Raw genomic sequence first — 13,991 nt, 5'->3', positions numbered from 1 at the left:
GAGCATAAAGGCTCAGAAGTGTGGGTCCATAGCTTATTGCAGGAAAGCCCCCAGGCAGAGCAGCCCATTAGCGACTCTACAAGAAGGACCCCACCATCACTGTTTTCTGAGTGAGCCTTCTGGGGAACATCTCTTTGGGGGAGGCACTGCATGTTTCCACCTCTTTAAATGCAAATTCCTAGCCTCAGCAGATCCTGGCAGTATCATGACCCTGTCAGAAACCCTGGTGGGACAGGGGAGAAGTGGGGGCATTACAGAGGAGTGCGGGTGGCATCCTTGCCTCAAGCTCTACTACCTTTTCACTTCTGGCCACTGTGGACTCTGATGGGGAAGCCTGGGCCCCAGCAGGTCAGGCCCTGGTCATCCTTTGGCCAAGACCCTGAGAAGTCAGGCCAAAGTCAGGGACCTCTGAACCCCAGGCATCCTCAAGGTGGCCCTGCTCGCCCCAGGCCCCTGTCCTAGAGCTGATGAATTTTCCTCTGTCCTCCCAGTCTCAAAATAGCTGCAAGTGGAGCTATATTAGGAAAGGGCCAGCACAGATCTTCCATTCCTTCTCCATTTTTGGCCAGTGCTGACAGCTGCAGGGTCAGCTCTTGCCCTGACCAGCCATGCCCCCTGCAAAGAGCAGTGTTGTCCTCTGGGGCTGCCTCGGGCCTGCCCTGCCTGGGCAGCTAGCTCCTTCTTTGGCATTGGTTCCTGACCCCTGCCCCCAACCCCTGCTTAGCTTTCACCTGCAGACCTCTAGGCTGCAATGCCTGTCAGACACAGTTCAACGAGGAGGTAACACCCAGGTCTTGGGGAGGATGACCCAAAGCTATAAGATCTGCCCAGGGGCTCTTGCACCTAGTGGCCTTTGGATGCTGCTCTTCAGTCCTAGCCCCAGAGAGGATAAGGAGAAGGGGGCTACAGTGATGCTCAGGCCCATTGTCCCTATACCCCATTTATTCTTCTCCGTGCTTCCCAGGGTAGAAGCTGCCAAAGAAACACTGCAAACTGCTGAGAGAGAGAGAGAGAGAGAGAGAGAGAGAGAGAGAGAGAGAGAGAGCGCGCGCGCGCGAAGGGGAAGAAACTCCCTTTCAAAGCTGGACAGGATGGAGTTAAAATCCTGACCCTGCCTCTTCCTAGCTCTGTGACTCTGGGCAAGTTACCCACCTGTCTCAGCCTCCATCTCATTCATAAAATTGTGATGGCAGTGCCTACAGCACAGACGGGCTGTGCAGACTAAACAGAATACTGAGAGTAAAGCCCTTGGAGTAGGTTAAGTGTCCAGTGGATGGACTTCAAGCAGTTAGGCACTTAGTGAAGGCAATGCCTCAGCCCAGCTGAGGCCCCGCAGGCTGGCCCACACCAGAGGCTCCACCCTTCCTGTGGCTTTGCCTGGGGAGAGCAGCGCCAGACTTCATGTGGATGAAGCACTCCCTCTCCTAGCCCATCTTTCCTTGGAGGAACCTATTAGACTCTGACGCTCTGAGTGTCAAGTAATACTGTAACGCTTGTCAGGTTTCAGAGAAGTCCCCATGCCAAGGGGAGGGCACCTTGGGAGCCATGGGAAACAGGGGTGTGGTGAGCCCTTGGCTTCCCGGGGCAGATAGGTGGGTCCCTGACTCCATACAGGGAAGAGTCAGGTCAGCCTGGAGGTCAGTTCTGTCTGCTACTCATTAGCTGTGTGACCTTGGTCAAATCACTCCTTCTCTCTGGGCCTCTATTTCCCAGGTTTAAAATGAGGGGAAATGATGCCAACCTCTGAAGTTGCTGAGAGAGATTTGTTAGTTAAAGCACATGGACTATTAGAAGGTGCCTGGACCAGATTGAGGACTCAGTAAGGAGAGACAATATCCTCACCCCAAGTGAGCCTCACTGGGGGCTTCAGGGGATAGTCCCAGGGTGGCCAGGAAGAGCTACCTGCCCATCCAAGGCAGAGAAGGGGGCCATTTCTACTCTGCTGTTCCCTGAGTTTTCTGGCAGAAGCTCCTTGCTGAAAAAAAGCCAGTGGTATATAGCTCTGCCACCTTGGTTCAGGGAAGCCAGGGTGCTCACACCATAGAGTGCCTGAGGCCAGTTTCACTCAGGATCTGAGAAAGAGCTGGGGATCTAGAGGAGGTGGGGGTCACCCCAGGGGTGCAGTGAAATGACGGGGCACAGGTACTTTCTGTGGCATAAGCAAAAGAAGGTCTTGGGTTTGGGAGCACGCACTGAGTGTGCCAGAATAGAGCTCCGTGCCGTGCATGTGCTGTCTCCTTCAGTTTGCCCTGTAATGAACAGTTTCATTCCTGTGTACCTCTAACCACCAGACCATATTGCCTTGACTCTGCCTGCTCTGCTTCTAACACACAATTATTAGAGATAATTATACCAGTTGCAGGGGCCCATGGGAGACATTAAAATGAGATAACAAGTTTAAAGGACTTAGAAACTAATACACACTCTGCTTGGGGTCTCTTTCCCCTCAGCCCTTCCTTGATGCCTACTAGCTCTAGGGGTGTTTGTTTGTTTGTTTGTTTGTTTAACTCCTGTGCTCACAGAGTCCTACCAGCTAGACCTCAGGGGAGCAGGGGCTGGGCCGCTGTTCTGCACAGCCCCTTTCTCCTTGGGGTCCTGCTTCCTTGCTGCTCCACCTCAGCCAGGTCAGTCCTGCAAGCCCACTCCCTTCACGCAGTTGTCCAGTTTCTCTGAACCCAGCTTGAATGCTTCCTCCTCCAGATAGCCTTAGAGAATGTGCCTTCCCACCTTTCTAATTCTTCCTTGCTCCTGTTTCAAGTCCCCCAGAGGGGTGGGGACTAGGTTGTCTTCTTGCCCCAGAGCTCCTGAAGGCAGCAGGCTTTGTCCTGTCCTTGGGGGTGGCCTGGTGTAACAGTTTCAGGCATCAGAGTCTCCTGCATTCAGGTCCATTTCAGCCACTTAGCAGCTTGACAGCTGGACCTTGGCTTAACATTCTCTAAGCCTCAGTTTCCCCCTGTGCAAAATCTGACACATCATCTCAACATAGTTGTATAAAACAATGATGCGCCAGCTCATGGCAAATGTCAGGGACCATTGCTTTCACGGCTTCCAGCCTGCGCTATACCACGGGCCTGGGGCTGGCAGATTGAGGACAGCCCCTCACTCTGACCACCTGAGCAGGCCTCCACTGAGCACCGAGGACCCAGGTGGCCCCAGACCACCAGTGGAGAGCTGTGCGCCCATTACCTACCCTCCTGGGAGTCCAGCACCTGAGGCCTTCCCTCGGAGGCTCATCTGATACATCTGAGCCATCTCTCTCAGGGTCTCTGCTGAGTACAGGCCAATGGGGTTGTTATACTGCCTTGGCTGGCTCGAGCCCAGTGGCACTTTTGGGCTGAGTGATTCCGGGGCCCGCTCCGGGCTGGTCTTGGCCCCTGGGCTGCCCCATGGAGGGCCAGGGTCAGAAGCCTCCATGTGTGAGGAGAAGACGGAGGTCTGGGAGAAGGAGGAGCTAAAGGTCTGCCTGACCTCCGGGGTGCCCGGGCTGGCCCTCGCCTCGGGGTTGGGGCTGGGTGCCACCAGGCTGCTGTTCGTGTCCAGAGCAGGGTCCTGGCCCAGGGTAGCCGCCATGCAGGGGAGAGAGAAGAGAGCAGTTAGAGTCCACACGCATCCCAGTGCTTCTGTGTGGACCTGAAACAGAGGTGTTAGTATGAGGGACCCGCAGCCTGCAGCCTACTGCTCTGAGCTCAAGAGGGGCCAGACAGGCACCTGAAAGAGAAGGGTTTTGTCAGGAAGAGCAGGGGAGGCACACAGCTCCTGGTCCCAATGTTGGCATCCACCTGGACAAAATGCAAAGCCCCACTCAGAAAGCCAAGCCAAGCCAGCCTGCCTACAGGGCTAGAGAAAAGGATTGGGACAGGGGGTCTGCGGGTGTCAGGGAGTGGGGAGACCTAACTCCCCTCCATGTCCATTTCCCCTTCCCCTGAGTGGGGGTCCCTGGCGGCGCAGCCAGCCTCCTGTGACCCCACACTGGTAGAGTAGAGGGGAAACTGAGGAACTAGGGGGCTGACATTTGGTTCCTTTGGTTCAGCATTGCAACTTCTCCCAAGCTGCCTTCTGCCTAGTTCCCCAATTTGTCAACCACTCCAACCCTGTGTCAGCCTCTTTCTCTCCCCTCTCCCTGTCCCTTGCTCACTCTGCCTCACTGAAGAGACAGGAGTCAGTATAAGATCATGCAGGGAGGGGTGGGGAGCGGGCCCTTGTTGGAATGGTAGGGTGGGCCTCCCATGCCTTGGGACCACAGGGTTGAGCTGCTCAGAGGAAGCTGGAAAGGGGCCTGGGGCACAGGGGTGAGGTCTGTGGCCAGAGCTCCTCCTTCTTTCCTGTGCCTGCCTCTGGGCCGCCACCAGCATTTCTGATTGGGCTATATGGGTGTGCAATTGGGAGAGGGAATGGAAATCAGAGGAAGAAAGCCTAGGTCAGAGGAGAAACCCCAGGGTTCAGCAGGCCCCTCCACTCCTGGGGCCTCCTCCTGGGGTGACCAGCTCAAGCTAGGGCTTCTGTTTTTCATGCCACAGTTCCCCCTCCCTGGTCCCTAAGGAAGATGAAGGTCAGAGCCTTCTGGACCCTTGTCTCACCTGGCTGAGAGGATGCTCCCTCTTTTGAGAACACTGCTGCCTAAGCTGGTATTGTGTGAGCCCAGCCGTGAGGCCCTGGCAGGTGACACCCAGCCAGACACTTCACACTCAGTATTCCATGGGGGCTTGAACACCTCTCCCCGAGACCTTCCCCACTCTCCAGGGTCAGCTACAGCAGGGCAGTGCTAGGACAGGGCTGATACCTTGCCCTGCCGCAAATGAGCCAGCCAAGGGTCAGGCAGGCAGACCAAGGGCTGCACCCCAGGAACCTTGCCTGAGAGTGGAGTCCGCCATCTACAGTTAGTACCTACCTTCTGGTGGGGGATCACCGGCAGAGGGGACTGGATTGGAGGTGTTGCCATGGAGATGGGAGCTGGTCGCTTTGACCTAGAAAAACCGGAAATGAGACCAAATGAAGACAGCCATGTCTGGGGCCATGAGTTGGCCATGAGAGAACGATGGAGTGCTAGGGGGCCAGGTAAGAAAGCCTGGGCCCACTGTCCACTCCTTAGGCTGGGAGTCTCCAGGAAACCACGGGGTCTAACCAGGATGAAGAAGTCATGGCCCTAGGGCGTTTTGCAGCCATAGGCCTCTGTTAGGTCCTTGGGGGTCTGCCAGGGCAAAGAGAAAGCAGGGAGGACCCTGGCTTCTGGGCCTGACAGCCACACTCTGGCAGCACCAGACCCATCCTCTCAGCTTCATCTGTAAAGTGAAGCACAGACATGGCAGGTGCTTAACAATAACTTGGGCCCGGTCCTTCCTCTGGTCCAGGGGTTGTCCCTACTGCCCGGCAAGGCCTTGTAGCACAGGGCTGGACCCACACAACTGCTGCTGGACAGGCCATCTCTCAGGTGCCTGATGCCCATACCCCAGCCTCCCCCCTGCTCTGGAGAGCTCCCACCTACTTCTGCAGTGTGAGACTCAGGTTGTAGCTGGCAGACTTGATCTTGTTCTGGGCCTCCAGATGAGTCATGGTATCTGTGTTGACGCCGTCGATGGCTACCACGAGGTCACCCTGGCTGAGCTGGGACTGGGCCGCCTTGCTGCCGGGTGTGATCTGAGAGGATGACAGATGGGGAGATGAGCATAAGGAGGATGGGCCTGAGGATGGGCTAGTCCTCAGAGAAGGGTCACCAGGGATCATCCAGTAGAGGCCTGCCATTTTGTCTTCTTCACTGTGGCTAGCACCCACTGCTCACCAACCCTGATTCCTCTTGCTCGCACACAGCCACCACATTTCCTAATGCTTTGTATCCAAGTGTTGCTGTAAGACTAGCGCTGGCTGGTGAGATGTGGATGGAGGCAGTGCATACCCCTTCCAGGCTTGTCCCCAGCAGCCACCCTTGCCATCCTGCACTCTCTCTTCTTGTCAGATGACTGGAGGCAGAGGACCCAGAGGAGGAGAGTCAAGCCACTAACAGAAGGGACCTGGATCTTGGAGTTGCTACTTGGTGGAGAATGACTAAAGAGCACAGCATCGAATGTTGCATGAGTGAGAAATGAAATTTTGTTTTGCTAAGCCATTGAGATTTGGGTGCTGTTTGTTATACCAGTTTGCTCACTCTAACACCTGTACCCTGCACATCCACGTAGCATTCTCCAGGCTCCAGGAGGAAGGGGATATGCAGGAGCTAAGATTCAGCACTACCACAGAGATGCTGCCAGATCTGCAGGTAGGACAAATGCCCCCTCACAAAGCATCCTAGTGTTAGTGCCTAGTGCCAGCACGGCAGGGTGCAGCAGCAGGCGGAGGTGTATGCTCGGACTGCACGCTTCCCTGCCCTGGGATGAGCAAGGCTGGGAATGGGGAGGTGTAGGAGTAGGGGCCAGTTCCCAAATCCTGTACCCTAATACCATCACAGATTGTTAGAGTCTGGGGGCCCCACCTCCAGTGCGATCACACAGAACGCCAGGCCTGCTCCACCCTGGGACACCTCGTGCAATGTCAAGAAGGCCACACCCCCAGGAACATTATTTGGGAGGCCACGATGGTTCATATTCCACTTTCAGTGACATCATGTACAATGACAGATTCTGCACGCCTGGTTCCCAGTAATAGCACCCTGAATACTGTGGAGACCCCTCCTGCAGTCAAATCACATGAAATGCAAAATTCTGGAAGGCCTCATGACATCACCTAAAATAGCTTGATCCCCTGCTCCTAGTGACATTCCATGGAATGTGATGAAGCCCCACCTCTGAAGGTATCTCATGAAATGTCTCAGAGACTCCGCTTCACCACCATGACATCATGTGGAATACCACATGATGGTATTCCTGACCCACATGACATCATGTGGAAGGCGCCCTGTGACACCATGCAGAATGCCATGCAGGCCTTGCCCCTGATGTTACCCCAGGAAAGAAGAGCCTCTGGAAGGAGCCCCTTGGCTTTTCCTCCCCAGCTGCCCACCAGCCAGTCCTCCTGGCTTCTCTGGGCACATCCCAGTCACCTTCCTGGCTATACCCCAGGGACAATGCTGGCAGAGTTATTTTCTGGCCAAGGCCTGGGGACCATCCTAGAAGGAGCCCAGAGAGGACCTGGGGATAGTCCCATGCCTTGGGTGTCAAGCCTGAGAGGGCCTCTGGCCAGACCCTGGGCTCCCATACCTGATGGAAGCCTCCTGCCAGGCCCCTCACAGGGAACTCTCAGACAAACTAGAGCCCTTGCTGTCACCAACCTCCAGCCTGTTTTCAGATGTGCTCTGCAGGGTGATGACCTATTGATAACAGCAAGACAGGAGAGCCCTCTCTGATTGCCTTCCACCTGCCTCAGCCCCAGTGGCTGTGTTACATGCTTGAACTCTGGCCACCTTTGCCAGGGCAGCCTTCCCACCCCTGAATCTGCTGAGGCAGGCAAGGATAGGAGAGAAACCAACCAGCCCCTCGGTTGCCAGGTAGCCACGGTTTGTAGAGTCCAGCATGCTGCCCCGACTCCCACAGGGGCCTCTGAGAACTAACTTTTCAGGCTTCCTCAAAATGCACACCATTCTTCACCCCAAATCCAAGGCCACACGGAGCTTTTACTGATGACAGGAATGTATTGTTTTCTTTGATTTAAGGCATTAAACCATGGGTGAAAAGCAACAAAGAGAAATAAAACATTTTGTAGGCTAAGAGGGGACTCCTGAGGGCAAGTGTACTGCTCTGCCAGGCCTGTCCTTTCCCTACCTGGCTTCACATTCTGGCCTGTACTCTCCCTAGCATTTTATTATAGACATCATCAAATGTACAAAAAGTGGAAAGAGTTTTACGGCAAGCATCCAAATACCCACAACCAAGGTTCCACTATAATATTTCACTCAACTTGCTATATCACATGTCTGTCCCTCCCTCCATCCACCAATCCATCTCAGTTTGGAAGCACTTCAGAGAAGGTAGAGGACACCGGTATGCTTCCATATAAGATGAAGCAAGCAATGCCTCTGCCCTCCTAGTAGACTGCCCACAGGGCCCCCACAGCCAACTCCCCCCCACAAGGGCTTCCCAGCGGCTTCTAATCAACCCCGGAGAAGGGGTTATCACCCTGCAGCAGAGAGACCCCAGGTAGGGAGGTGGCGTCTGGCGGCACAGACCCCAGAGAGAGGGGCAGGCTGGCTGCCTGCAGAAGTGATAGCTGCCAGACAGGACCAGAGTCATGTCCAGAAGATCATGGGTGGCGGTGTAAGCAAGGACGCCAGAATGACATCCAGAGAGGCTGGGGCCAAATCAGCTCAGGCAAAGGTGGGGGGTCAGGAGGTCTCAAAACTGGCATGTCCTCCTTTTGGAGCTGCCGCACATCAACTCTTGCTCTGTCTCCCGCCTTCCTCTGGCCTGGCCCTGCCTTGTTTCCCCTCATCCTCAGGTACGGGCTGGAGTGATCCTTGTTCCTAGGGTAGAGCTCATCCTCCCTAGGGCCTGGCCAGTAGCCAGACTCTTCTGAGGGAAGCCACTGAGCTGGCTTCCGCTTGCCCCTGGCGCCTCTCTCCTTGCACCTGTCTCTGCCCATCAGGGTTCAGCTGGCCTGGCCTTTGGCTGCCCTGAGCAGGATCCAAGATACCTTGGGTTGTCACCACCTCTTGTACGGCAGTGCTCTTCTAGTTCTGTCCAGCTTTTCTTGGAGAAGAAGGCAGGATGGAGACAAGGACTTCAAGCACAGCCCAAGGGTCATCAGATCCCCTCCCCCCACTGCAGGAGAGGTCTGCCCACAGATGGGTGGGGCCACGCTTGGCCTCTTACCCAGAGCCCAGGGCAGGGAAGCACGCAGTCCAAGCATAATGTACCTATGGATCTGTCAGACTCTATCCCTCTCTGCTTTCCTCATCCCAGCAAGGACCCAAAGCAGCTAAACCCTTGGAGGTTCTCTTTTTCTTTAGTCTTCCCCCTTTTAAGCATTTGAAGGCTCTTTGTAATAATGGTTTCCTTCCCACTTCACTTTCCAGTCTCCTAGAGTCACCAGCCACCTCTCAGCTGGGAAACCAGCCGTGAGCAGAGCTCCAGGCATGAGTCTTGTCTCCAGGGCTGCCCAGGATGGCTCAAAATGTTTGGGGGCCAAAATTGCCACTTGGCCCACAGCAGTCCTTTCACCTTGCTGAGTCATGGTCTTAAGGCACTCCAAAGAAGGCACAGGGATAACAGGTGCTAGGGAGCAGCTGTGGCCCCAGTCACCTGCAGGTGCCTGTAGAAAAGGCAGCAAAGGAAAGAGTGTGGACTGTGGTCTGGGCCAGACCTAAGGTTGCAGTGCCAGCCTCCATGCCCTCTCCTGTTTGTCTCCTGTATGGAGACAAACACCATCTTTCTCCCAGGATTGCTGCAAGCATTACATTATTAAATAGGATATTAGGTGAGGAGGGTACAGAGCTGAGAGAGTTTCAAGAAAGCTCCCAAATGAGGAAGTATAGGTAATGCCCCCGGCTCCTTCCCTCTGGAGGTACCAGAGGGGCAGAGGCTGGGAGCTGCATCCCTGGCTCCAAGAGAAACAACACCCAGAGCTGGCAGAGTGGGGAGCAAGAGACTGCCCCAACTGACTAGTCCTGAGCCAGCAGGCTGTCCCTAGAGGGGCCTGAGCATTAGCTGGAGGGGAGGGAAGTTCTGTTCAGGTTCCTAGGGAAGCAAGATGTTGGGTGGGACTCAGGTGCATCCATGCCATTGGTTCCTATTTCCCCAGTTCCCAGGAAGCTGGCTGCCAGGAGGGCAGTTGGGCTCCCTGCAGAAGTTCCCATCCTCCCAGTGCTCAAAACCAGACAGGCTCCATCTTCCTTCCCCTCTAGATTTGCTGATGTAGATGTGATGGGGGATGGGGAGAAGGGCCGCTAGGGGATGCTATGGATGATGTAGTTTCCAGCATCTCCTCCCGTCCTTCCAGGCTGACTGACCCAGGAGCTTTCCTGTGGAGTCCTAAGTGCAATTAACATTGTGTGATTAAATTACTGTTAGGCCATGCTCTGCTGCAGCCCCATCTGGACTCCCCTGGGGCCTTGCTCCGTCCCTTACCCTCTCACTGGAAACTACTGTCTCCCCATGGTCCCACTTCCAGCCCCACCCTGGCCAATAAACAAGCCAGCGTCTTTTCTATGCTCAAAAAACCTCTCCTTGCACAGAGGATCTTCAGGGCAATGAAAATATTCTGGATATACTATAATGGTAAATATATGTCATTATACATTTGTCCAAACCCATAGAATGTATAATAACAAGAGTGAACCCTAATGTCAACTATGAGCTCTGGATGGTAATAATGTGTCAATGTAGGTTCATCAATTATAAGAAATGTACCACTCTGGATGGGGGGTGTTGACAATGGGGGAGGCTGTGCATATGGGGGCAGGGTGTACATGGAAAATTTCTGTACCCTCTTCTCAATTTTGCTGTGAACTTAAATCTGCTCTAAGAAAATAGTCTTTTAAAATAATAATAATAATAATAATAATAATAATAGCCTCTCCCTCCCTTGCCTTACCTGCTCCAGTGGCTCCTGTCATGTTTTGCTCCCTTTCTTCACCTCCAGACTTCTTCAAGAAGTGACCATCAGGTCTTGCCTCAACTACCACCCATCCCCCTCACACCCAGCCATCCGGCTCTGGCCCCCACCACTCCACACACCCCAATGACCTCCCTGTGTCCAAAGCCAGGGCTCACTTCCTCTCTAGCTGACCATACCCATACCTTTCCCTGGCCTTCTGAGTCTCTCTCTTCTTTTCTTGTCCAGGCCCACAGTTCTGTCTGTGTCCTGGATGTCACCTGTAGAATGCTCCCGTGGGTACATCATTCACCGTGGGCCCCAGAGAGGACTGGGACACAGCAAATTCCCTTTGTGCCTCTTAGGATGGTTCCTGGGTAGAGGTGGAGTGTGATTCCAAAAAAGCCTTTGCAATGAACATCCCTAGATGAGTGGGGACTGCGTAGAGAGGGATAGAGACTCAGGGAACTGGGGAAACATCTCCCAGGATGGAGGTCATCCTCAATAAGGCCCAGCAGACCTTCCTCAGGAAGCCTCCTCACGATTGCCACTGTCCCACACTTTTAGTCTGAGGAACCTGGGGGCAGCCCATGAAGTTGCCTGTATCCTGTGTCCTGGCCCAAGGCCTTGGAAGTTCTGTTCCCTAGGACCTAATCAGCCTCATGCCCACTTCCTCCAGGGCCCTCACAGGGTCAGAGACAGCTCTGAACAGCAGGGAAGAGGAGTATGCCAGGAGACAGCCTGGCTGGGAGACCTCTAAGAATGCATTCCCCAGCTGTAGGTCTCTGTCAGTTATCTTTCCCATTTGTTCACGTGTTGGTTGGGGGTGGAGGGGGGGAGTGGTGTGGGGCCCGGCAGCCCCACAGGAGCCCTGCATCCAGAGGCTTGCCTGACCTTAGTGGCTATAAATAGCAGGAGCTGTCAGCACTTTGAGGCGCTGCCCGAGAAACAGCTCCAGCAGCCTCAGAATTCCAGGAATCGTGGGCACAGTTGCCCCAGAATAGTCTTGGCCTTCTCCCTCCCTGGGGACCCTCTGTCTATAGCTTCCCCACTGTCAGCTGGAATAGTCTGACAAACACTGGAACTGAAAACTGCAAAGGAACTTGTGGTCCTCAAGGCTGGTCCCCAGGCAAGCCTTCTAGGCTGGTGGGTGGGACAGAGAGAGACAGACCCCACCCCGAGCTGAACCCATCCGTCTCCCATTCTCACAACCAGTCCCTGAGGAATGGCAGGTATAATGTATTTTCATAAGTGCATGTTAGAAAGCACTCTCACAAAGCCACTATCCTCATTTCACAGTTGAGAAAACTGAGGCCGAGCAGGTGAACTGACTTTTCTAAGGTGACACAGCTGTAAGTAGCACAGCAGAATAAAAGCATACACCTCTTCCGTAAAGTTGAGGATCACAGCATGCACCAAGGGGCAAGACCCCAGACCATGGCCCCAGACTCTGGCCTAGCAGTTGGGGCTGGGGTGGAGGATGGGCCTTTGCAGCTTCTCCCACCCCTCCCCCACTTCCTGGAGAACTGGCTGCGGTTGGTAGAGGGTGGGGTGAGAGGTCAGCTCATGTTGCAAGCACAGCTGCACCTGTCCAGGATAAATAAAGGCATTTCCCCTCCACCCTGAGACTCCCTCCTGAATCTCCTTTTCTGTGGGTCCTCAGGCTGAGACCCACTGAAAGGGGGGCTTGAGAAGATGCTGCTGCCCCAAGGTTTCTACTTTGGGGCCCATGGCAGAATGAGTGGGGACAGAGCTACCACCCAGACTGCAGGTGGCTGTGAGCCACCTTCTTACAGGAGGAGCTGCAACCTGCACCTGCAGCTGACAGGTGACAGGCCCTGCTCAGTGTTTTTCTACTAGCCCCAAGCCAGAGGGGTGAAGCAGCAGGCTTGGGAGCTAGGGATTACCACAGGAGCTCCTGCACGAGTTTGAGACTCAGTTTGCCTGGCTCTGAAGCCCTGCCTGGTTGACCACCCCCTCAGGACTGCAGTGCCAGCGGGGGTTGGGGTGGCCACTGCTGAGAATTAACAGGCCCCTGCCTCTGTGAATCCCCCCTCTGCAATATGCCACTAGTCACCTGAGCACCTACCAGCCCCTGTAGGAAGTGAATCACAGATGGAGTAGGAGTACGGTCTCTCCAGAAAGCTCTGGCCCTGTTCCTCTTTGGGAGAGAAATTCCTGGTGCAAAAGGGCCTGCAGAGCCACAGCAGGAGAAACCACACCCTGGTGAGATGGCAGGGCTCAGGGTCTCAGGTCCTGGCCTGTACCACTGAGCCTGGGATGCTCAGCCCAGATATCAGCAGCCCAGCAGAGCAGTTTATCAAGATACTCTAAACCCTGGGGTGGTCCAGTGCCCAATTCAGCTTGCTCCATGGCCTTGGTAATTTGGGGCGTGTCCCTGTAGGAAGGAGAGGTCATTCTGTCCATCCCCTGGTGCCTTGCCAGAGCTGCAGTTTCTATTTTTTAAAGTTCCTCATAGCCATCGGCTCCAGTGCATCCCGATACACCCCTTCCCTGCAGCAAAGACATTCTTCCTGCTGTCTAGATTGAGGTCTCTGTGCTGCAATTAAGCCCCGGACTGGCCAGCCCAAGTGACGCATAGAGTGAGGTAACTGACTATCCTGGGTGCCACCACAGGGATGGTGCAGGGAGCATCAGGAGGAGGCCTTGAGGATGATGGAGCTAGAGCAGAGTTGGGCTGGGTGAGTGTGGGTGGCCAGTGGACTTATGAGTGTGAGAATGGGCAGCCCCATCTCATATAGGGAGGAGAACAGCAACCATGGGAGTGGGGTTGTTCAGGGTCCTGGGGGGTGGGTTTCCACCTGGGAGGTGCATCACCACATGATCAACCAGAATGTGCAATTCCCTTGTCCTTTTAGTGTGGGACCCTGTGGACTCCAGGGCAGTGAGTCTAGAGGGGTATGAACTCAGGTTAGAATGAGCCAGCTTGTTAGGAGAAGGATGGAAGGCTAAGGACTTTTCCATGGGCTAGAGCCAGGCCAGTGCCCGGCACCAGAGGAAGGTGGCCTCTATGGCTGTTACAAGCTTCCCATAGCAGCCCTGACTGGGACTTCTCCTTGAGGTACCTCCAGGTGCCCACATCAGGTTCTACAACCAGTAGGGGTATTAGCTTCCTGCCCCTTCTGCCAAGCAATTTTCAGGTCTTCCCTGGCTACCCACTCAGTGCTTCCCTGCCCCACTTTACACCCCAGACCCAAGGCAAGTCTCTGCTGCCCTGGAGAAAAACTATCTTCCTGTCCCTAGGTGGGCAGCAACCCAGACACTCCTGTCCATTTATCACCTTCCAGTGACAGCTGGGGGCCTCAGCCTGCCCCCTGGTGCCCACATCCAGCACTGCCAGGGACTGCCCCAGCCTGAGCCCAGCAGGCATGTCTTGTTTATGCCCTCACACGCCTCATAGTCCACCCTGGGCCTCAGGACCTTCAGACCCAGCTCTCCCAAGCTTGTTGGAGAGT

The 13,991-nt window shown here is 54.8% G+C and overlaps 1 protein-coding gene across 3 annotated transcripts in view; it reads right to left on the bottom strand.

Moving 5' to 3' along the window:
• Positions 1-13,991, bottom strand: part of LDB3 (LIM domain binding 3) — a 62,727-nt gene that overhangs the window by 47,425 nt on the left and 1,311 nt on the right. For all 3 annotated transcript variants that reach the window (XM_054580471.1, XM_054580473.1, XM_054580472.1), the window contains 2 exons: positions 5,483-5,634; positions 4,889-4,964 (listed from right to left, as the gene is read on the bottom strand). In XM_054580471.1, coding sequence (XP_054436446.1) covers positions 4,889-4,964; positions 5,483-5,634 — 228 coding nt within the window. The remainder of the gene's footprint in view (positions 1-4,888; positions 4,965-5,482; positions 5,635-13,991) is intronic.

The sequence above is a fragment of the Pteronotus mesoamericanus genome, unplaced genomic scaffold (genome assembly GCF_021234165.1).
Source record: "Pteronotus mesoamericanus isolate MK-2021 breed Mesoamerican mustached bat unplaced genomic scaffold, CSHL_Meso_final contig_59, whole genome shotgun sequence".
In the NCBI taxonomy this organism is placed as follows: Eukaryota; Metazoa; Chordata; class Mammalia; order Chiroptera; family Mormoopidae; genus Pteronotus; species Pteronotus mesoamericanus.
The sequence above is the reverse complement of the archived record's forward strand: the minus strand, read 5'-3'. Positions and strand labels throughout refer to the sequence as shown.